The sequence below is a fragment of the Mus caroli genome, unplaced genomic scaffold (genome assembly GCF_978045245.1).
Source record: "Mus caroli unplaced genomic scaffold, Mus_caroli_1 scaffold_3, whole genome shotgun sequence".
In the NCBI taxonomy this organism is placed as follows: Eukaryota; Metazoa; Chordata; class Mammalia; order Rodentia; family Muridae; genus Mus; species Mus caroli.
The window spans coordinates 34,712,426-34,737,154 of record NW_028227258.1 but is presented as its reverse complement, the minus strand read 5'-3'; the positions used below and the strand labels follow the sequence as shown (position 1 = coordinate 34,737,154).

The 24,729-nt window shown below is 38.1% G+C and overlaps 1 protein-coding gene across 1 annotated transcript in view; it reads left to right on the top strand.

Moving 5' to 3' along the window:
* Positions 1–24,729, top strand: part of LOC110291107 (N-heparan sulfate sulfotransferase 4) — a 356,059-nt gene that overhangs the window by 29,894 nt on the left and 301,436 nt on the right. The window contains exon 2 of the mRNA XM_021158063.3: positions 1,990–3,204. Coding sequence (XP_021013722.1) covers positions 2,227–3,204 — 978 coding nt within the window. The 5' untranslated portion in view covers positions 1,990–2,226. The remainder of the gene's footprint in view (positions 1–1,989; positions 3,205–24,729) is intronic.

The window sequence follows — 24,729 nt, the reverse complement described above, 5'->3', positions numbered from 1 at the left end:
AGTCAGCTATCATTGGGAGGAGAGGCTCTTGGTCTTGCAAAGATTATATGCTCCAGTACAGGGGAATGCTAGGGCCAGGAAGCGAGAGTGGGTGGGTTGGGGAGCAGGGTGGAGGAAGGGTATAGGGGACTTTCAGGATAACATTTGAAATATAAATGAAGAAAATATCTAATAAAAAAATTTTTTAGAAAGAAAAAAATTTGCAATGATTTACCTCTAAACCTACCAAAGAGTACAGATGGAGGGTCCCATGCTTCCAGTCACATATATAGCAGACAATGGCCTTGTCAGACATCAATGGGAGAAGAGGCCCTTGGTCCTGTGAAGACTCCATGCCTCAGTGTAGAAGAATGCCAGGGTGGGGAGGCAGGTGTGGGTGGGCGAACAGATAGGGGATTTCTGGGGGGAAACAGAGAAAGGGAATAACATTTGAAATGCAAATAAAGAAAAAATCCAATAAAAAAGAAAAAGAATCATTTATGGCATCAAGGAGGTACTTATGAAAAAGGCATTCATTCTACTGTAGTTTATATGTGCCACATGGAAGGATAACACATAGAAATATATGTTATCTAAATCACAAACTGGTTCTAAAATTTACCCTTTCCCTCAGTGAAGTCAGGCTATAGTCAGACATCTGATATTTGGAAAAGGCTTCGGTGGCAGTGACAGGTAGGGTGGGTCATTCTGTTGATGTTCATACATTTCATAAAACATGAAAATCAAATTTAGAAAGTTTGAGTGACACCTTATTTGATTTCCTTGATGTGCTGATGTGGGAATACTGGCTTTTCAGACATACGAGTAATTCACAGACTCTGCCTCCTGTGTTCTCTGGGCCAGGAGATCCAGAAGAATAAGAGAGAACTCCCACCAGAGTTTGAGTGCTGCTAGCTGGTCCTCAGGTATACCCTGCATGAAAGATTAGATGAGGATCAACTGAAAATTTTAGCATATAAATTTGCAGCCTTTAGGAAAACATAATACACATTTTTACATTTGTGAAACAGCTTTTAAAATAGCCTTCCTATTATCCAGAACTTAATTTTACATAACTTGTTTAGAAATATAATTTTTAAAAAGATCTAAATACACACACACACACACACACACATTCTTGCATTGGCTCATCTCCCTACCTACAAGCCTGCCACACCCTTGTCCTTTTTCTATTTTAAGGGATAGCACTGGGTTAGAGAATCAAACACTCCAGACCACATCTTCTTGGCATTCCACAAAATATCATCACACCTCTTATGTGTGCAGCAGGATATAGTAAATGTTACTGGTGTGCCACTTTTCACGGCCAGACTTTGCCACCTTGACTAACCATTATCATTAAGGATGGAGAAATGAGAAAATGGAATACAAAGGATGAGTTCCACAGTTTAAACTTCAGCTGTCTGAGAACACAGGCATGCACCATTGTGGTGTATGGATATATCATCCCAATTCAGAACAAACTGATGTTAAATAAATGTCACATTTAAATTCTGCTTATTCTTTGGGTTGACAGATTTAGTCCCATATGGTTTTTTTTTATAAATTCTTTTCACTGTTGCATATTAGGAGGAACAGTTCTAATACTTAAGATTGATATCTCATCCTTTCTGAATTCAAAGAAAAAGGTCACCATCTTATGTCAGACTAGATAATGTGCATCTAATTTTCTCTGTGCTTTTTTTGTCTCCCTTCTTTTCAAGATAATTAGTTGAAACAGGTCTCAATATGTGTTCTTATGTACATGTGGATAATTGACCAAATTTAGACAGAGAACTCCAGAAAGTTTTTAAGAAGCCATGAAGATATAAGTGGACTATGTGTCAAATATCAAGACCCAGATTATCAGCGGGTTCTATTAGTTTATTGTCATAGTAACAAGACTAGAATAATCTTTAATGGGCTTCTTAGATAAAAATAAGCATAGAAACATAACCATGAGCACTCCTCCTTTTTGCTCTTAGCTATCACTTTTCTTCTCTCTTTCAGATAATGCTTAAAGGACCCTGCAGCAGTTCTTGGTATTGGACATAGCATCTCAGCTGTTGCCTCCTGGTCCGCTGACTACCAGATTTGACTCATTTGTGATTCCTTCGAGAATCTCCCATGATTTGCAATGGTTACATGAATGTTTGGGAAGGAAAACTGGCAACATCTTAGTATATGTTCTCCATGGCACATTAGGGAAAGAAGCCAGAAAAGGCTCCCAACGCATTGATTTTTAAAATGAATCTTATTTTAAAGTTTCGAAGAAGCTTTCGAACACTGATTGTTCTCTTAGCTACTTTTTGCTTGGTGAGCATCATCATTTCTGCCTACTTCCTGTACTCTGGCTACAAACAGGAAATGACACTTATTGAAACTACTGCAGAAGCAGAGTGTGCTGACATCAAAAACCTCCCTTATCGATCTATAGAGCTGAGAACCATCAAGCCAATTGATACATCCAAAACTGACCCCACTGTCCTTCTCTTTGTAGAGAGCCAGTATTCGCAACTTGGTCAAGATATTATAGCAATCTTGGAGTCCAGTCGGTTTCAATACCAGATGGTCATTGCTCCAGGCAAGGGAGACATACCACCTCTTACCGATAGTGGCAAAGGGAAGTACACATTGATTATTTATGAAAATATTCTGAAGTACGTCAGCATGGACTCATGGAACCGGGAGCTTTTAGAAAAATACTGTATAGAATACAGTGTTAGCATAATTGGTTTTCATAAAGCCAATGAGAACAGTTTACCAACTACACAACTGAAAGGGTTTCCTTTGAACTTATTCAATAACGTAGCTCTGAAGGACTGCTCTGTGAACCCCCAGTCTCCTCTGCTCCATATTACCAAAGGCCCCAAAGTTGAAAAGGGACCTCTTCCTGGGGAAGACTGGACAATTTTCCAATATAACCATTCTACCTACCAGCCAGTGCTTTTAACTGAGTTACAGTCAGAAAAGTCCCTCTCTTTCTTGTCCAGCCAAACACTTTATGCGACAATTATTCAGGACTTGGGGCTTCATGATGGGATCCAGCGAGTTCTTTTTGGTAACAACTTGAACTTTTGGTTGCACAAGCTCATTTTCATAGACGCCATCTCTTTCTTGTCGGGGAAGAGGTTGACACTGTCCTTGGACAGGTACATCCTTGTGGACATTGATGACATATTTGTGGGGAAGGAGGGCACGAGAATGAATGTCAAAGATGTGAAGGTAAGAGCAACAATAAAGAACATCTTGATTTGTAATTTGTTAGTGCTTTGTGATTTTGATAAAACATGATCTTTAAAATACTCTGTAACATAATCGCTGATTTAAGCTAGTCCTGAACACACACACAAGCACAGATGTACAAATGCACACACACACACACACACACACACACACACACACACATACACTCATGTGCCCACGAGATGGGAGAAAGGAAGAGGGAAGGGGAGAGGAAGCGGGGAGATACACAACAAGTAGAATAGAAACACTGAGATAGCCTAAAGAATAATTGATCTTTATCTCACACCTTCTTGTTATACCTTGCCTATCCCATCAAGAAGCTCTTATATGTACCTCCAGATTCAAATGTGTGACAGATTGTAACTCTGAAATTCATAAAGCTATAGAACTCTGTTGGTGAACTTATCACTTGTGTATATTGGATTTGATCAGGGTGATTGAAAAACATGATGAAATATAGCTCAAGTCTTTTCTGTAACCTCAGGCAAACAATTTTCACTCGTGTGAAACATTTATACTATTGTAAATAATGCATTCAGCAAAAATAGTTTTAAGGGGACTTGGCCTTAAGTAAGAGGCAGTAATTTTATCTCTTCTACTTTATGGTATTGGTTTCAATATGGGAGAAATGTCAATAGGCAATATTTTAGGGCTGTACCCAGTTGACTACATTATAAAACATACACTGTGACTGTACTAAATATACAAAAGACCAAACACAGATGAGAATGAAGATACATTTCTAGTTCAGCTACTTGGGAGGATGAGCAAGAGTTAAAGATAGCCTGAATAACAGATGAAATGTCATGACCACTAGTAGATAAAGTATTAATACCCACAAAATTAGTTCACTTAAAAAAAATCTTCCAGTACATGCAAACCAGCAAATTCTGTTTCTAATGGATTTCTGAGCAACACACTACTTCACTAGGATACACATATATCATTCAGATCACGCACAAGTCTTTAAATGGTTGCAGATAAAATCCTCTAAATTTCTGGGTTTTACAATCTTAAATTTATTGTTCTTTTAAATTAAATTTTAATATTTTATCTTAATTTTAGAAGAAGTCATGTGTTTTGAAATGGTCTCGAAGTATAAGTTACCTAATCTGAAAAAATAGAACAGCCACTTCTAATTTATACCTCCAAAACGATATGAATTACAAGAATATTTGTAAGTTTAAACTGAATATACCAACCCAAATCTAGCAAGGAAATTTATTTTCAAAGGGAAACTAATGGCTACTCAACATTGCTTATAAGATATAAAAGAAACTGATGTTTTCCTAAATGATAGAACCCTAAGCAAAGTAATAGAATAGTGAGACTTAACAGAGATATGAAAATTTTATTTGGAGAAAGAGCTTAAAGGATTATGTACTTCTATAAATGTATATTTAGCTTGGATATGTATTCATATATATATATATATATATATATATATATTAGTTTAGCAGTATGTATTAGATATGTAATATTTGATAATACAAACACATGATTTACAATTTAACACTCTGTAAGAAAAAGTTACTATATTTTTATGAGCATCTCCCAGTGCCAGGCCCAGTAACCCCCAATGACTTCCATTCTACTTTGATTTTGTGAACTCAAACAAATGCACCTCATGTAAAACTCAACTCTTTGTACTGGGAAAGTTTCGCATATATAATGTCAGGTTGATAATACAAGTAATGACATTTTCTACATTTTAAAGGGTAAATAATATTTTACCATATATTATATACTTATATATGCATATGTATTCATATATATACATATATATATATTTTTCACCTTTCTTTCACATATCCTTTAACAGATACAGTTTATTACTGTATTTTGGCCATTACAGTGAAGAGCCACTGCACATGTTCCTCCATCATACAGACATCACCTCAAAAATATTTTATATATATATATATATATATATATATATATATATATATGATTTAAATGTGTCTTAGTCATTGTTTCATTGCTGTGAAGAAACACCTTGACCACAGCAACTCTTATAAAAGAAAGATTTAATTTGGGGTAGCTTAAAGTTTCAGAGATTTAGTCCACTATCATTATGGCAGAGAGCATGGTGGCAAGCAGGAAAATATGGTTCCTGAGAAGTATCTGAGTGCTCCATATCTGGATCTGCATGCAGCAGGAAGAGAGAGAGAGAGACACCAGCCTGGTTTTGGCTTTTGAAATCTCAAAGCCCATCACAGTGATACACTTTTTCCAGCGAGCCACACCTAAGTCTTTCCACCTGGGTCACTCCCTGATGAGGAGGCACTCAGATATATGAGCCTATGGAGGCGGGGGGACTCTTATGAAAACCACCACACATGGCAATTCCATTTTGGATGACTACATTTTAAATTAAGCTTCATTCCCTCCTCAGAGACTATCTAATTTATATCCCCACTATGAGCATGCATTACTTCTTACTCCATATTTCCTCTCCAAATATTCATATCATTTGGATGTTCATAAGATTCCTTCTAAAACACATACCGAGTATTCACATGATTTCATGTGTATTTCCCTTCTAATTTTTTCCTCTTGGAAAATTAACACTTCCTTTTTTCATTTTTTTTTTTTTTTTTTTTTGTCTTTAAATGTTCACCCAAAGATGAAAGTGACTTGGACTCCTCACTTCAGTAGTGGACTGTTGAATTTGCTGTTAGCAATCAATTTCATACTAACAATGTTTTTCCATTGTATTTTTTAGCAACCTTGTAAAAAATGGATGGTGGCCATGAACTTCCTTGCCTTTCTCTTTCAAAGAAAGCCTTTATTGACTTTATTTTTCATTTGCTTTCTCAGCCTTGTAAAGTACCTAGATTAGAAATTGAGTTTGCTTTCTTCTGGTCACTACTCTCTCATGGTGTTCACAGTCTGTGCTAAAAAGTTCACATCTCTTGGTAGAACTTCCTTAGGTATCCAATATTTTCCTTGATAGCTTTAGTCATATCAATTCTTTTTAAGTTTTTAACTTTTTATTATTGCTGTTCTTGTTTTTGACTATTGAAATAGAATCTGTAAGAAATAATCAACATTCAGATATCTGGATTTATATACCCCTTTTTTAATTAGAAAGTTTTCTGCTGCTATTTCTTTAAATAACTATTGGATCATTTATAATTTCTCCTCATTAAAATATCAATTCATATAAGTCCTGAATTTGATACATTTTGAAATAGATTGAACTTATTATAGGATGAAAGTAGACCCATGCAATCCTTCTATTTTAAGGTTTCTGTGCAGTATTTTAAAATCTATGTGATATATTTTCCCTTCTACTATAAATAGATTCTGTGTGAAGTGAGACTGACCACTTTTTCTGATGTCTCTATTTCTGAATTTACTTATAGCGTGTTAGGCTCTGCTGTAATGTTCAACTGATGCCTTAGCTGGGCTTCTACTGCTGCCATGAGACATCATGACTAGGACTACTTAGATATCATTGTTCATCATTGAAGGAAGTCAGGTCAGAACCACAAATAGGAACACAAATAGGGCAGGAACCTAGAGGCAGGAGCTGATTCTGAAGCTATGGATTGGGTTCTACTTACTGTCTTGCTTCTTGTAGCTTGCTCAGCCTCTTTTCTTATAGAATCCAGAACCAACATCCCAGGGATATCACAAACAATGGGATGGGTCCTGCCTCATCACTAATTAAAGAAATCACATATAGATCTGCCTACAAGCCAAGTTATAGAGCCATTTCCTTAATTGAGGTTTCCTCTTCTCAAATGGCTTTTGCTGATAATCAAGTCAACATAAAACTCTCCAGTACAGTTGGTAAGAATATCAAGTGCATTGTTGACTTGAGATATTTTCAGATTGCAAATAATTCATTGTGATGTGATGATGTGATGTGATGTGATGTGATGTGATGCGATGTCACCACACATGCAGTACCATCTGTGACTAACATTTCCTTTAAAAAAAAAAGAAAAGAAACAAAAAACATAAAGCATAAAACAAGAAATTAAAAACTAGAAAAGAGAAAACACTGAAAGCTGGGTCCTTCTTGGTTTACTTGTCAGTAAATCAAAAGTACCGTTTTTCAGTCATAAAAATTATATTTTTTATATTTTACATATATTATAATTTTGGATTTATATGGTGTTATTGGAAAGAATCTTCAATTATATGTATAAAGGTTCTGGATACTTTTTTTTTTTTTTTAGTTTTTCAAGACAGGGTTTCTCTGTGTAGCCCTGGCTGTCCTGATACTCTGTAGACCAGGATAGTCTAGAACTCAGAAATCTGCCTGCCTCTGCCTCCCAAGTGCTAGGATTAAAGGCACTAGCCACCACTGCATACTTTTATGGTTTTCAATATTATGTGACTTTCCACTACTGTGATATCCAACCACATCTTAGTGAATGAAGCTAATTATAGCCTCCTTGACACTGTACACCAATTGTTTTAATGTAAGCCTATCACACATCTACTGCTGTATTTCTATCTCATTCTGGAAAGAGTAAAAAAGTTATGATATTTTTAAATAAAGTTAATGGAGGAATACTGTAGCATTACAAATGACAACTCTTGCTTTTTGTGTTACTAGGTCTCTCTAGCCCAGTTCCACAATTAGTCTGGAAAAAATTAGAAACACTTAACAGTAAATAGTGGCATAATCTTTCTATGACCCTACTTTGGACTGTGTCTATAATGAAGGTATATGAGTAGATGAATAGATCATATATAAAATATAAGTGTGTGCATGTGCACATATTAGTGTCTATTCACTTGAGTGCAATTCTTTAACTTGAGATATAAATTCTGAATTATCCTTTAAGTTTTATGTTAAAGCAAAAAAAATCATGTTTGTAATACTGCATTTTAATGTCATAAACAGAACATAGATTTTTTTAGATTAATCACAAAGGCCTTATTTTTATAACTGCATCTACTTGTCTAAGCAAAACTGTCTTATATAGAACTCCTATCTTTATCAAATCCTTCCTACATCAACCCATTTTTGCCATGAAGTTCCTCATCCATTTGAAAATAAATCGAAACACTGAGTGACTGCCCACTCCTATGATGTTTGTGTCTCTATTGCTTCAGTGGCTATATCTTCTCAGTCTCATCACTGTTGTAACTCACAGGTTCACTGGGTGTGATTGGTACTTCCTTTCCTCCTTTGCTAGCTTACATAGCCACTCCCTGCACTAAAGGAGCTATCCAGAAAGGATGAAGCTTGCAGGACTGTACCAGCTTGATTTCATCACTTCTAGGACTCATGATTGTAGCGTCTTTAGCAATACAATTATAAATTCATGTTGGGGAGGTTAATCATTAGCACAGAAAACAGTCTGAGTGTTTGGGGTCTATGGGACTTCACTAAATAATATGTTCAAAAGAAATAAATAACCCATTCCCAGAACTAGTACTTTTATTCACTAGTTTCTGATGTGTAATGGGATATTATTTATCTGTTATAAAATAACTACATTTACATCTATATATATTTAATATATATATAAATATACATTTAAAACGTCTATTGTAGTAGGCTTTCATTTGTAAATGTCTTTAGTGTTATTTATCTATCCCTGTACTCTCTCCTCTACTCTACCCTCTATTGCCTAATTCAGGTTTAACAATTCCCTGTCCAGTTTTCCATTATTATTCTTTATACCAGTGGATTCTCTCCTCCCCTTCTTGAAACTATATTCCCATAACCACTTAAGCAGTTTTCTCCCTTCTCTGTGAGTTTCAAATAAAAGCATGCTTATCTAAAAGTTCAAAGGTACTATACAAGATGGGAGAAAACATGTGCCTTTGGTCTTGTTTAACTCACCCAGAATGGTTACTTTCAGCTCCACCCATTGACCTGGAAGATTTATAATTTTATTTTATAATAATGTTCCATTGTGTAAATATACTGCATTTTCTATATCCGGTTATCATATCAGTTGATGGACATCTAGGCTTCTCCATTTGCTAGCTTTTTTTTTTTTTTTTTGTAAAGCAGAAGTAAAGACCGGTGAGCATGTATCTCTAGAGTAGGACATTGAGTCATTTGGTTATATATGTAAGAGGGGTAAGAGGGGTGTTGTTGGATCATGTGCCAGATTTATTACCAACTTTTGGAGAAACTTCCACACTGATTGTCATAGTTGCCATACCAGCTTACACTTATTCACTTACCATGCTTCCCTTCATGTCTATACCTACATTCACTGCCAGACACATTATATGCTGTTTTAATTTTTTTAATTTTATGTTTATGAATGTTTGGTCTCCATATATATTTGTGTATTACATGTGTGCACAGTGCCCATGGAAGCCAAAGTTGGGCATTAGCTATCATGGAATGGATTTAGAAACAGTTATGAGTTGTGTGTGTGTTTGTGGTTTGAAGTAGGGTCCTCTAGAAGAACAGCAAGTACTCCTAACTGCTATCCATCAGTCTGGCCTCTAGACTGACATTCTTAAATATCTTGATGAAATACATCCATTTATTCTTTGACTATCTACTATATATAAGACAAAAGGCCATGGTCTATTTGATAAAATTAAACTTACTTTCAGGTCCTATTGACCAAGCTGCAATTTACCCTTGCCCATCTCTACTTACTACTGGCAATATAAATTATTTCTGTTTGGCTCACCTACCCTCCCACTCAATTACACTTTCTGTATATCTGCATCAACTCAATTTCAGCTTTAATACCTTGACTAAAATTCTTAATGTTCCCATTTCAAAAAAATATATCAAACAGGAAAAAAGTAGAACAATGATTAGTAGAGGCTAGGAAGGGCAGAAAGCAGGGACAGAGAGGATCCTTACATAATAGGTATTAACATACAGTTAGCAAGAAAAAGTTCTAATGTTCTGTAGTATAGTAGTAGGATGCCTATGGTATACAACAATCAATTTCAAACTTTATAGAGAACTAACAAACAGGAACTCAAATATAAATGATTGAAAAATGTTAATTGCCTTTGCTTAATTATTGATATATATATATATATATATATATATATATATATACATACACACACTTTGAAATATCACACTATACCCATGAATACATAAAATTATCATGTGTTAATTATAAAGAAAAAAATTATAAGATGTCGCAAGTCCTGTTTCCTTTGCAAATGAGACACATTTTCTAATGACCTCAGCAGATGGTAACTTTTCTCTAACCTGAGCTATTAATAATCACCACTCTCTAGCTTAACATCTTTGCAAACATGAGACAACTTCAAAACTAGGTAGTGAGAGAATTTTTTCATACATTTAATTGTGTCTGAAAATACGTAAGAAGCAGGTTTAGATGTGGATTTTCAAGTATTTAACTGAGAATCATCATACATCATTTAACTGTTAGAGACTGAGTACTAACAAATCACACAATAATTTATTTACTTCTAAAGAATGGCTAAGTATAATATCCAGCTTAGAATTTCTGTTGGGCACTGAGGTTATTGTCACACCTTCATTAGACTAATGGTAAATAAATAAGGGTATAGAGTGCTGATGGCATAGAGGTTTCTTTCCCTCATAAATATCAGGTCAGTTCTATGAATTTACTTTGCTTCTGTTTTCTTTTCTTTTCTTTTCTTTTCTTTTCTTTTCTTTTCTTTTCTTTTCTTTTCTTTTTTCTTTTTTCTTTTTTTAAAATACAGCTTCAATTAGCAGAAGAGAAAGGCTCTACATAGAAAATTTTGGCAAATTTAGAAGTGGTCTCAGACAATTTCTAGTTTACTGAAAAACTAAACAGTTACCAGACAAGATACATTTTTGTCACACCTTTTATTTAAATTCTTGAACTAAGTAGTCAAGATGGATGTTTTCTTTAGATTTCAGTGAAGTACCATAAGTTTTCATTTAATTTATCTATTCAATTTACATCCCAATATCCACCTCCATTCTCCTCCAACTCCCTGGTATACAGTCACCCTTCCCATTTTCCCTTGCCCTTCTCTGGGAAAGGGAGGACCCCTGCATATCACCTGCATATCAAATCTCTGCACGACTAGGCACATCCTCTCCATTGAGGCTAGATGAGGCATCCCAGTTAGAAGTAAGGGATATACAGGCAGGCACCAGGTACAGGGACAGCTCCCATATATCTGCTACATATCTGTTGGGGATCCTAGGCCTAGCTCTGTGGTTGGTGGTTCAGTCTTAGGGAGCCCAAGGGTTCTGTTTACTTGACTCTCTTGGTCTTCCTATGGAGTCTGTAACCTTTTTGTGTCTCTCAATCATTTCCCCAACTCTCCTCAAGACTCCCATTCATCTAATGTTTGGTTGTCTACTCTGCATCTGTTTCCATTGGCTGCTGGGTAGAGCCTCTCAGAGGACTTATGCTAGGCTCCTGTCTGCAAGCATAACAGAATATCAGGGATTGGTTCTTGCTCACGGGATGGTCTCAATTTAGGCCAGTCATTGTTCAGCCATTCTCTCCCTCTCTGTTCCATCTTTGTCCCTGAACATCTTATAAACAGGACACATTTTGGATAGAAGGTTTTGTGGATAGGTTGCTGTTTGTGTCCATTTACTGAGAGTCCTGTCTGACTACAGGCAGTGGCCACTTCAGGTGCAATATCATCTACTCCTAAGTGTCTCAGCTAGAGTCACTCCCATAGACTTTCAGGGGCCTCCCCAGTTCCAAGATCTTTGGAACATCCTAAAGATGCCCACTGTATTAGGGTTCTCTAGAGTCACAGAACTTATGAGTAGTCTCTATATAGTGAAGGAATTTGTTGTCTACAGTCCAACTTCCAACAATGGTCAGCAGCAGCAGTGAATGGGAGTCCAAGGATCTAGCAGTTGCACAGTCCCACAAGGCAAGCAGGCAAAGGAGAGAAAGAGTGTCAATCTTCCTTCTTCCAATGCCCTTATGTAGGGCTCCAGCAAAAGTTAAAGCCCAGATTAAAGGTGTGTGTCACCACGCCTTTAATCCCAGATGACCTTGAACTTGGATATCTCCCTGTCTTAATCTTCTGGAATTCACAGCCACTATCCAGGTCAGAAACTTGTATCCCAGCCTCCAGATGAGGATCACTGATGAGCCTTACAATTCTGGATTGTAGTTCATCCCAGATATAGTCAAGATGACAACCAGTAATAGCCATTATACACATGAACCTTGCCCACCGCCTTTTTGCATTTCTCTCCCTGCTTTCCCTACATGTGATTCCCTTCCCTGCTCCCCTCTGCGTCCCATCTCCCACTCAGTTCACACTATCTACCTCTTCAATCTATTTTCTTTCACCTTCTGAAAAAGATTAAAGCATCATCCCTTGGGTCCTCGTTGTTATATGCTTTCTTTGGGTCTGTGGATTGTAGCACGGTTATCCCCATACTTTATGGCTAATATCCTCCACTTATCAGTGAGTACACAATATGCATGCCCTTTTGAGTCTGGTTTAACTCACTGGTAATATTTTCTAGTTCTATTCATGATGTCATTGTTTGTAATGTCTGAGTAGTATTCCATTGTGTAAATGAGCCGCATTTTTTTAATGCATTTTCCAGTTGAGGGACATCTGTGTCATTTCTAGTTTCTGACTATCACAAATAAAGCTGCTCTAAACGCTAGTTAAGTTTCAGTTCTTGTGGGATGGTGGAACATCTTTTTTTTTTTTAATAATAATTTATTTTTTTATTAGGTATTTTCCTCGTTTACATTTTCAATGCTATCCCAAAAGTCCCCCATACCCACCCTCCCAATCTCCTACCCACCCACTCCCCCTTTTTGGCCCTGGGGTTCCCCTGTACTGGGGCATATAAAGTTTGCAAGTCCAATGGGCCTCTCTTTGCAGTGATGGCCGACTAGGCCATCTTTTGATACATATGCAGCTAGAGACAAGAGCTCCAGGGTACTGGTTAGTTCATATTGTTGTTCCACCTATAGGGTTGCAGTTCCCTTTAGCTCCTTGGGTAATTTCTCTAGCTCCTCCATTGGGGGCCGTGTGATCCATCCAATAGCTGACAGTGATCATCCACTTCTGTGTTTGCTAGGCCCCGGTATAGTCTCACAAGAGACAGCTATATCTGGGTCCTTTCAGCAAAATCTTGCTAGTGTATGCAATGGTGTCAGCATTTGGAAGCTGATTATGGGATGGATCACTGCATATGGCAATCATTAGATGGTCCATCCTTTCATCACAGTGGAACATCTTTTGAGTATATACCCAGGAGTGGTATAGAAAGATCTTAAGGCAGGACTATTCCCAATTTTGACAAACTTCTAAATTGATTTCCAGAGTGATTTTACAAGTTTGCGCTCCCACCAGAAAGGTAGGACTACATCCTCACCAACGTGTGCTGTAGATTGAGTTTTCCATCTTTGATATTTTGATCCTTGCAATGTGGACACTCATATTTACATTTCCCTGAAACATTGGACATTGTTTAACTGTGTCTCGGTCACTAGAGATTCATCTGTTGAGAATTCTATTTAGCTCTGTACCCCATTTTTGTGTTTCTTTTATTATTGATTATTTTATATATTTACATTTCAAATGTCCCTCTTCTCAGTTTCCCTTCTGCAAACTCTCATCCCATCCCCTTCCCCTTTGACTCTATGAGGGTGCTCCTCTACTCACTCACATACTGCTTCCTCACTGTTCTAACATCACCCTCTGCTGGGGCATCAAGCCTCCACAGGACCAAGGGACTCCCCTCCCATTGATATCAGATAAGACCATTCTCTACTACATATGTAGCAGGAGCCATGAATCCCTCCATGTATACTGTTTGGTTGGTGGTTTAGTCCCTGGGAAGTCTGAGTGGTCTGGTTCATTGATTTTGTTCTTTGTCCTATGAGGTTGCATACCCCATTTTTTATTTAGGTTATTTGGGATGTTGATGTTAGAACTTCTGGAGTTCTTTAGATATTATCCCTCTGTCAGATGTAGGTTTGGTGGAGATCTTTTTTCAAGCTATAGGCTGCCTTTTTGTCCTATTTGCATTACAGAAAATTTTCAGTTTCATGAGGTCCCATTTAATAATTGTTGAGCTTAGTGCCTGAGCTATGGGTGCTCTGATCAGAAAGTTGTCTCCTATACCAATGAGTTCAAGGCTATCCCTCCCTTTCTGTCCTATTAGATTTAATGTATCTGGTTTTACATTGAGGTCTTTAATCCACTTACTTGGATTTGAATTTTGTACAGAGTGATGAAAATAGATCTATTTTCATTCTTCTACATTGAGACATCCAGTTAGGCCAGTAACATTTGTTGAAGATGTTTTCCATTCTCCATTGTGTGGTTTTGGTTTCTTTGTCAAAAATCAAATGCCAGTAGATATGTGGGTTTATATCTGGGTCTTCAATTTGATTCCATTGATCAATCTGTTTGTTTCTATATCAATAACATGCAGTTCTTCTTACTGTTGTTCTGTAGTGTATCTTGAAGTCAAGGATGGTGATACCACTAGAAGTTGTTTTTATTAATTATTTTATTTATTTACATTCCAAATACTGTCCTTTTTCCCAATCTCCCCTCCACACACTCCCTTCATCTCATCCTCCCCTCTACTTTGACTGGAAGAAAGTGCTTCTCCAACCACCCACCCACTTGCACCTCACCCCTTCACTGGGGCAACAAACCTCCACAGGACCAAGGATCTTCCCTCTCAATGGTGCCAGATAAGGCAGTCCTCTGCTACATATGTAGCTGGAGCTATGGATCCCTCCATGCATATACTTTGGTTGGTGGTTTAGTCTCTGGAAGCTCTGAGGAGTCCAGTTAGTTGATATTATTGTTCTTCCTATGGGGTTGCAATCCCCTTCAACTCCTTCAGCCTTTCCTCTAAAGCTTCCACTGGGGTCTGCAGGCTCAGTGCAAGAGTTGGCTGTGAGTATTTGCATCTTTGTTAGTCAGGTGCTGGCAGAGTCTCTTCAGAGGATAGCTATATCAGGCTCCTGTCTGCAAGCCTTTCTTGGCATCACAATAGGGTTTGGTGGCTGTGGATGGGATGGGTTACATGGTGAGGCTGTCTCTGGATGGCCTTTCCTTTAGTCTCACATTCATGTTTTGTCCCCGTGTTTCCTCTAGACAGGAATAATTCTGGGTTAAAGATTTTGAGATGGTGGATGGTCCCATTCCTCATGTCTCCAATGAGACATGGCTCCATGTCTATCTAGTGGAGGTGGTCTCTTCAGATTCTATCTCCCAGCTATTGGGTATTTCAGCTAACTTCATCCCCATCCTCTGTAGGGTTTGTTTAGTGATGTTTTATAAATTTGGTTTTGTCATGGAATATCTTCGTTTCTTCATCTACGGTGAGTGAGGGGTTTTCTGGGTTTGGTAGCCTTGGCTGGCATTTGTATTCTCTTAGAGTCTACATGATATCTTCAAGATCTTCTGGCTTTTAGAGTCTCTGTTGAGAAGTTTGCAATAATTCTGATAGATCTGCCTTTATATGTTACTTCTTTTAATATTCTTTCTTTGTTATGTGTATTTGATGTTTTGATTATTATATGACAGGAAGAATTTCTGTTTTGTTTTTGTTTGTTTGTTTGTTTGTTTGTTTGTTTGTTTTTATGGTTTTTTGAGACAGGGTTTCTCTGTGTAGCCCTGGCTGTCTTGAAACTCACTCTGTAGACCAGGTTGGCCTCAAACTCAGAAATCTGCCTGCCTCTGCCTCCCAAGTGCTGGGATTGAAGGCGTGCACCACCACCGCCCAGCAGGAAGAATTTCTTATCTGGTCCAATCCATTTGGTGTTCTGTATGCTTCTTGGACATTTATGGCCAGCTCTTTCTTTAAGTTATGGAAGTTTTTATTCTATGATGTTGTTGAATTTTTCTGGTACTTTGAATTGGAAAATTTCAGTCTTCTATTTCTATTATGCCTAATACTTAGGGTTGGTCTTTTCATTGTGTCCAAAACTTTTTTGGATATTTTGGGTGAGGAACATTTTTATTATTCTTTAACCCTTTATTACATACAGTCTTCACCCCCCCTCCCCACCCCATACCTCCTCTCCCTGTCTCCAAGAAGATGTCCCAAACCCCACCCCCAGCCTACCATAACTCAAGTCTCTGGAGGATTAGGTACATCTTTTCTCACTGAGGCCAGATCAGGAAGTCTTCTGCTGTATATGCACTTTGTATTTTCTTTGACTGTTGTGTCAATATCTTCTACACCCGAGATTCGCTCTTCTCTCTCTTGTATTCTGTTGCTGATGCTTCCATCTGTAACCTCTGATCCCTTTTCTAGGCTTTCCATCTTGAGGGTTGCCTACCTTTGTGGTTTCTTTATTGTTTCTAAATCCATTTTTAGATCCTGGATGGTTTTGTTCAATTCCTTTAGCTATTTGATTGTGCTTTCCTGTATTTCTTTAAGAGATTTATTTATGTCCTACTTAAGATCCTCTATTATTTTCATGAGATGGGATTTAGGTCAAAATCTTGCTTTTCAGGTGTGTTGCCACATTCAGGGCTTGCTATGATGGAAAAACTGGGTTTTGATGGTGCCAAGTGGCATTGGTTTCAGTTGTTTATGTTCCCTAACTCTTCAAGATTTTAACATGAAGTAGTGTTGAATATTCTCAAAGGCTTTTTCAACACCCAAAAAGATGATCATGTGTTTTTAAATTTTTCTTTCAGTTTGTTTATATGGAGAATTACATTGATGGATTTTCATAGCTTGAACGTCCAGTGCATCAATGGGATGAAGCCTACTTGATCATGGTGGATGATACCTTTGATATGCTCTTGGATTCTGTTTTCAAGGATTGCAAGGATTTTATTATTTTTATGGATTTTTTTTGCATCAAAGTTTATATGGGAAGTTGGTCTGAAATTCTGCTTCTTTGCTGAGTCTTTGTGTGGTATCAGGATGACTGTGGTTTCAAGAATGAGTTTGGCAATATCCCTTCTGTTTCTATTTTTTTGAATAGTTTAAAGAGTATTAGTATTAGCTCTTCTTTGAAAGACTTGTAGAAATCTGCACTAAAACCATCTATCACTGGGCTTTGTTTTCCCCCTTTGCAGATATTTAATGAATGCTTCTATTTCCTTAGGGGTTATAGGACTACTTAGACAGCTTACTTGATCTTGATTTAAATTTGTTATATAGCTTACTGAATGGAAAAAGCTGAATATACTCCATATGAAGATATCTCTATAGAAACAGAGGCTATTTTTCCATTTAGGTAGAAATTTTCATAAACACATATAGGTAAAGTTTTAATATGGATGAAAATATAAGAAACTATGTACCAAGAATGTATTCATAAAACTTAGCAGAAAATATAAGTGCTAAGTGAACAACTTAGTTCAATACATGTGTTATTAATTGCTTATTTATGAACATTATCATTTGTTTAAATAAACCATATACAAAAGTATTCAGGAGCACAGAATGAAGGTCCTTGTGCCCACAGGATTCTTGAGAAGCAGGAAATTACACTTCCAGGATTCTTCTTCCAAGAGGAAAGACATAAAACCTACTTTTCCAGAAGGAAAAAAAGAACGTGAGATTTGCATTGTCTGTTGGGCCAAGCAATATCAAGGCCCCACAACTAGAACTGGAGAAACCTAATAGTCTAAATGACCCTTACATTATCCATATTGCCAGAGGCTCCTTCAAGCTCCTACCATCAGGACCAGAGGTGGTTAATAGCCCAAATGGTCTATACGTCATCTTTGTGGTAAGAGCCGGCCAGAGCCTTCTATAGCCCTGTAAGCTAGTATAGGTACCATCTTCAAAGAAATGACATGTACTCCGAACCGAGTTTCCATGTAATTTTGTTTTCTTGTGCACTGAGATTGAATTACACCAGGAAGTATTTTTTTTCAAGTTATACTGTATTTAAATTTGCTGGGAGTAAATTTCCTAAGATCAGACACCTCAACTTCTTGATCCAGGTTGAGGAATAGCTGAGACCCTTTAGTATAGTTTGCCTGACACCTGCAAAGACCCCCTTCAAAATACAGCTGCTGGTTTTGCTAGCATAAGGAAGGCATGCACACAATGATCTGGAGCAGCTTAATGGAAGGTGTGGTGTTGAGTTCTTTATGACATGCTAATTGTACACTAGCATGCCTAGATATTGACTGAGCTCTTTACAAGTAAATCAGCCCAATTTAAGCCTTTGCTGAAAAAAAATCAGGGTCATTTTAAGAATGTTAAGTTACTGATGTTGATTGAAGTATATGATGGGGTATATAAGAAGTAGTATGACTAATCTTGAGGACATTGTTTGAATCTAGGATATAGAGATCCATTTGTGCTATACCAGTAGGACTTAGCTCTGGTAATAAAGTACCACTGGAGTTGCATAGAATTTTCGTCTAGAAGGTGGCATGAATTTAGGTGAGTCTAAAGTAAAACATATTTTTGCCACAAAACTTGTTTTTGAGGATTCAATTAAGTCATCTACAAGCTTATATATAATTACTTTTAGAATATTATTATGTTGAGCCGGAGGACAGTGATCTGCCCTGCAGGGAGCTCCATCTTGGCTCCAGGACTCCGCCGAACTTAGTCTGTACAGGTGAGAGTGAGGACCACAGAGGCAGACAGCTTCTGGGACAGGCGGGAGCCACAGAGCCACTGAGGCAGCACCCTTTTGGGGCCGCAGACATCCGGCACCCTCCCAGCCTGAGGACAGTGATCTGCCCTGCAGGGAGCGCCATCTTGGCTCCGGGACTCCGCCGAACTTAGTCTGTACAGGTTAGAGTGAGGACCACAGAGGCAGACAGCTTCTGGGACAGGCGGGAGCCACAGAGCCGCTGAGGCAGCACCCTTTTGGGGCCGCAGACATCCAGCACCCTCCCAGCTGGAAGAGAGTGGTCTGCCCTGCACAGGAGCCCTCTGCCTCAGGAGCAGGGAGCACATCTTGGATCCAGGACTCCACTGAACTTAGGAAGTTAGTCTGCACAGCTGAGAGAGTGCACCACAGAAGCCTACAGCTTCTGTGAACTGCCAAAGCAACACAGCATCTGAGAAAGGTCCTGTTTTCCACCTTCTTCGGCCAGGAGGAGGTCCAAACGCCAGATATCTGTACACCTTCCCTTTAAGAGGAAAGCTTGTCAGCAGGGAGTGGTCTAACCACTGAAACTCAGAGGAGAGAGCCTGTCTCCCAGGTCTGCTGACAGACGATACTCAGAATCACCAGAAGAACAACCTCTGAACAGAGACAACTATAACAACTCCAGAGATTACCAGATGGCGAGAGGTAAACGTAAGTATCCTACTAACAGAAACCAAGACCACTCACCATCATCAGGACCCAGCACTCCCACTTCCCCCAGTCCAGGGCACCCCAACACACCTGAAAAGCTAGACTTGGATTTAAAAGCATATCTCATGATGATGGTAGAGGACATCAAGAAGGACTTTAAAGAACTACAGGAGAACATGGCTAAAGAGTTACAAGTCCTTAAAGAAAAACAGGAAAACACAACCAAACTGGTAGAAGTCCTTAAAGAGAAGCAGGAAAAGACATCCAATCAGATGATGGAAATGAACAAAACCATACTAGACCTAAAAAGGGAAGTAGACACAATAAAGAAAACCCAAAATGAGGCAAAACTGGAGATAGAAACCCTAGGAAAGAAATCTGGAACCATAGATGCAAGCATCAGCAACAGAATACAAGAGATGGAAGAGAGAATCTCAGGTGCAGAAGATTCCATAGAGAACATCGGCACAACAATCAAGGAAAATGGAAAATGCAAAAAGATCCTAACTCAAAACATCCAGGAAATCCAGGACACAATGAGAAGACCAAACCTACGGATAATAGGAGTGGATGAGAATGAAGATTTTCAACTCAAAGGACCAGCAAACATCTTCAACAAAATTATAGAAGAAAACTTCCCAAATCTAAAGAAAGAGATGCCCATGAACATACAAGAAGCCTACAGAACTCCAAATAGACTGGACCAGAAAAGAAATACCTCCCAACACATAATAATCAAGACAACAAATGCTCTAAATAAAGATAGAATACTAAAAGCAGTAAGAGAAAAAGGCCAAGTAACATATAAAGGAAAGCCTATCAGAATTACACCAGATTTTTCACCAGAGACTATGAAAGCCAGAAGATCCTGGACAGATGTTATACAGACACTAAAAGATCACAAATTCCAGCCCAGGCTACTATACCCAGCCAAACTCTCAATTAACATAGATGGAGAAACCAAAGTATTCCACGACAAAAACAAATTCACACATTATCTCTCCAGGAATCCAGCCCTTCAAAGGATAATAACAGAAAAAAACCAATACAAGGACGGGAATCACGCCCTAGAAACAACAAGAAGGTAATCCCTCAACAAACCTAAAAGAAGACAGCCACAAGAACAGAATGCCAACTTTAACAACAAAAATAACAGGAAACAACAATTACTTTTCCTTAATATCTCTTAATATCAATGGACTCAACTCCCCAATAAAAAGACATAGACTAACAAACTGGCTACACAAACAAGACCCAACATTTTGCTGCTTACAGGAAACTCATCTCAGAGAAAAAGATAGACACTACCTCAGAATGAAAGGCTGGAAAACAATTTTCCAAGCAAATGGTATGAAGAAACAAGCTGGAGTAGCCATTCTAATATCTGATAAGATTGACTTCCAACCCAAAGTCATCAAAAAAGACAGGGAGGGGCACTTCATACTCATCAAAGGTAAAATCCTCCAAGAGGAACTATCAATCCTGAATATCTATGCTCCAAATACAAAGGCAGCCTCATTCATTAAAGAAACTTTAGTAAATCTCAAAGCACACATTGCACCTCATACAATAATAGTGGGAGACTTCAACACACCACTTTCACCAATGGACAGATCATGGAAACAGAAACTAAACAGGGACACAGTGAAACTAACAGAAGTTATGGATCAAATGGATCTGGCAGATATCTACAGAACATTTTACCCTAAAACAAAAGGATACACCTTCTTCTCAGCACCTCATGGTACCTTCTCCAAAATTGACCACGTAATTGGGCACAAAACAGGACTCAACAGATACAAAAATATTGAAATTGTCCCATGCATCCTATCAGATCACCATGGACTAAGGCTGATCTTCAATAACAAAATAAATAATAGAAAGCCAACATTCACGTGGAAACTGAACAACACTCTTCTAAATGATACCTTGGTCAAGGACGGAATAAAGAAAGAAATCAAGGACTTTTTAGAGTTCAATGAAAATGAAGCCACAACATACCCAAACTTATGGGACGCAATGAAAGCATTTCTAAGAGGAAAACTCATAGCTCTGAGTGCCTCCAAAAAGAAACTAGAAAGAGCACACATTAGCAGCTTGACAACACACCTAAAAGCACTAGAACAAAAGGAAGCAAATTCACCCAAGAGGAGTAGATGGCAGGAAATAATCAAACTCAGGGGCGAAATCAACCAAGTGGAAACAAGAAGAACTATTCAAAGAATCAACCAACCAATCAAGGAGCTGGTTCTTTGAGAAAATCAACAAGATAGATAAACCCATAGCCAGACTCACTAGAGGGTACAGGGAAAGCATTCTAATTAACAAAATCAGAAATGAAAAAGGAGACATAACAACAGATCCTGAAGACATCCAAAACACCATCAGATCCTTCTACCAAAGGCTATACTCAACAAAACTGGAGAACCTGGATGAAATGGACAAGTTTCTAGACAGATACCAGGTACCAAAGTTGAATCAAGATCAGGGTAATGATCTAAACAGCCCTATATCCCCCAAAGAAATAGAAGCAGTCATTAATAGTCTCCCAACCAAAAAAAGCACAGGACCAGATGGGTTTAGTGCAGAGTTCTATCAGACCTTCAAAGAAGATCTAATCCCAGTTCTTCACAAACTATTCCACAAAATAGAAACAGAAGGTACTCTACCCAACTCATTCTATGAAGCCACAATTACTCTGATACCTAAACCACAAAAAGACCCAACAAAGATAGAAAACTTCAGACCAGTATCCCTTATGAATATTGATACAAAAATCCTCAATAAAGTTCTTGCTAACCGAATCCAAGAACACATTAAAACAATCATCCATCCTGACCAAGTAGGTTTCATCCCAGGGATGCAGGGATGGTTCAATATACGGAAATCCTTCAACGTAATCCAGTATATAAACAAACTCAAAGACAAAAACCACATGGTCATCTCGTTAGATGCAGAAAAAGCATTTGACAAAATCCAACACCCATTCATGATAAAAGTCTTGGAAAGATCAGGAATTCAAGGCCCATACCTAAACATGATAAAAGCAATATACAGCAAACCAGTAGCCAACATCAAAGTAAATGGTGAGAAGCTTGAAGCAATCCCTCTAAAATAAGGGACTAGAAAAGGCTGTCCACTTTCTCCATACCTATTCAACATAGTACTTGAAGTCCTAGCCAGAGCAATTCGACAACAAAAGGAGATCAAAGGGATACAAATTAGAAAAGATGAAGTCAAAATATCACTTTTTGCAGATGATATGATAGTATATATAAGTGACCCTAAAAATTCTACCAGAGAACTCCTAAACCTGATAAACAGCTTCGGTGAAGTAGCTGGATATAAAATTAACTCAAACAAATCAATGGCCTTTCTCTACACAAAGAATAAACAGGCTGAGAAAGAAATTAGGGAAACAACACCCTTCTCAATAGTCACAAATAATATAAAATATCTTGGCGTGACTCTAACTAAGGAAGTGAAAGATCTGTATAATAAGAACTTCAAGTCTCTGAAGAAAGAAATTCTAGAAGATCTCAGAAGATGGAAAGATCTTCCATGCTCATGGATTGGCAGGATCATCATTTTAAAAATGGCTATCTTGCCAAAAGCAATCTACAGATTCAATGCAATCCCCATCAAAATTCCAACTCAATTAACGAATTAGAAAGTGCAATCTGCAAATTCATCTGGAATAACAAAAAACCTAGGATAGCAAAAACTCTTCTCAAGGATAAAAAAACCTCTGGTGGAATCACCATGCCAGACCTAAAGCTTTACTACAGAGCAATTGTGATAAAAACGGCGTGGTACTGGTATAGTGACAGACAAATAGACCAATGGAATAGAATTGAAGACCCAGAAATGAACCCACACACCTACGGTCACTTGATCTTCGACAAGGGAGCTAAAACCATCCAGTGGAAGAAAGACAGCATTTTCAACAAATGGTGCTGGCACAACTGGTTGTTATCATGTAGAAGAATGTGAATCGATCCATTCCTATCTCCTTGTATTAAGGTCAAGTCTAAGTGGATCAAGGAACTTCACATAAAACCAGGGACACTGAAACTTATAGAGGAGAAAGTGGGGAAAAGCCTTGAAGATATGGGCACAGGGGAAAAATTCTTGAATAGAACAGCAATGGCTTGTGCTGTAAGATCGAGAATTGACAAGTGGGACCTCATGAAACTGCAAAGCTTCTGCAAGGCAAAAGACACCATCAATAAGACAAAAAAACCTCCAACAGATTGGGAAAGGATCTTTACCTATCCTAAATCAGATAAGGGTCTAATATCCAATATATATAAGGAACTCAAGAAGGTGGACTCCAGAAAGTCAAATAACCCCATTAAAAAATGGGGCTCAGAATTGAACAAAGAATTCTCACCTGAAGAATACAAAATGGCAGAGAAGCACCTGAAAAAATGTTCAACATCCTTAATCATCAGGGAAATGCAAATCAAAACAACCCTGAGATTCCACCTCACACCAGTCAGAATGGCTAAGATCAAAAATTCAGGTGACAGCAGATGCTGGCGGGGATGTGGAGAAAGAGGAACACTCCTCCATTGTTGGTGGGATTGCAAGCTTGTACAACCACTCTGGAAATCAGTCTGGCGGTTCCTCAGAAAATTGGACATAGTACTACCAGAGGATCCAGCAATACCTCTTCTGGGCATATATCCAGAAGATGTCCCAACTGGTAAGAAGGACACATGCTCCACTATGTTCATAGCAGCCCTATTTATAATAGCCAGAAGCTGGAAAGAACCCAGATGTCCCTCAACAGAGGAATGGATACAGAAATTATGATACATTTACACAATGGAGTACTACTCAGCTATTAAAAAGAATGAATTTATGAAATTCCTAGCCAAATGGATGGACCTGGAGGGCATCATCTTGAGTGAGGTAACACAATCACAAAGGAACTCACACAATATGTATTCACTGATAAGTGGATATTAGCCCAAAACTTAGGATACCCAAGATATAAGATACAATTTGCTAAACGCATGAAACTCAAGAAGAATGAAGACCAAAGTGTGGACACTTGCCCCTTCTTAGAATTGGGAACAAAACACCCATGGAAGGAGTTACAGAGACAAAGTTTGGAGCTGTGATGAAAGGATGGACCATTTAGAGACTGCCGTATCCAGGGATCCATCCCATAATCAGCTTCTAAACGCTGACACCATTGCATACACTAGCAAGATTTTGCTGAAAGGACCCAAAGATAGCTGTCTCATGTGAGACTATGCAGGGGCCTAGCAAACACAGGAGTGGATGCTCACAGTCAGCTATTGGATGTATCACAGGGCTCCCAATGGAG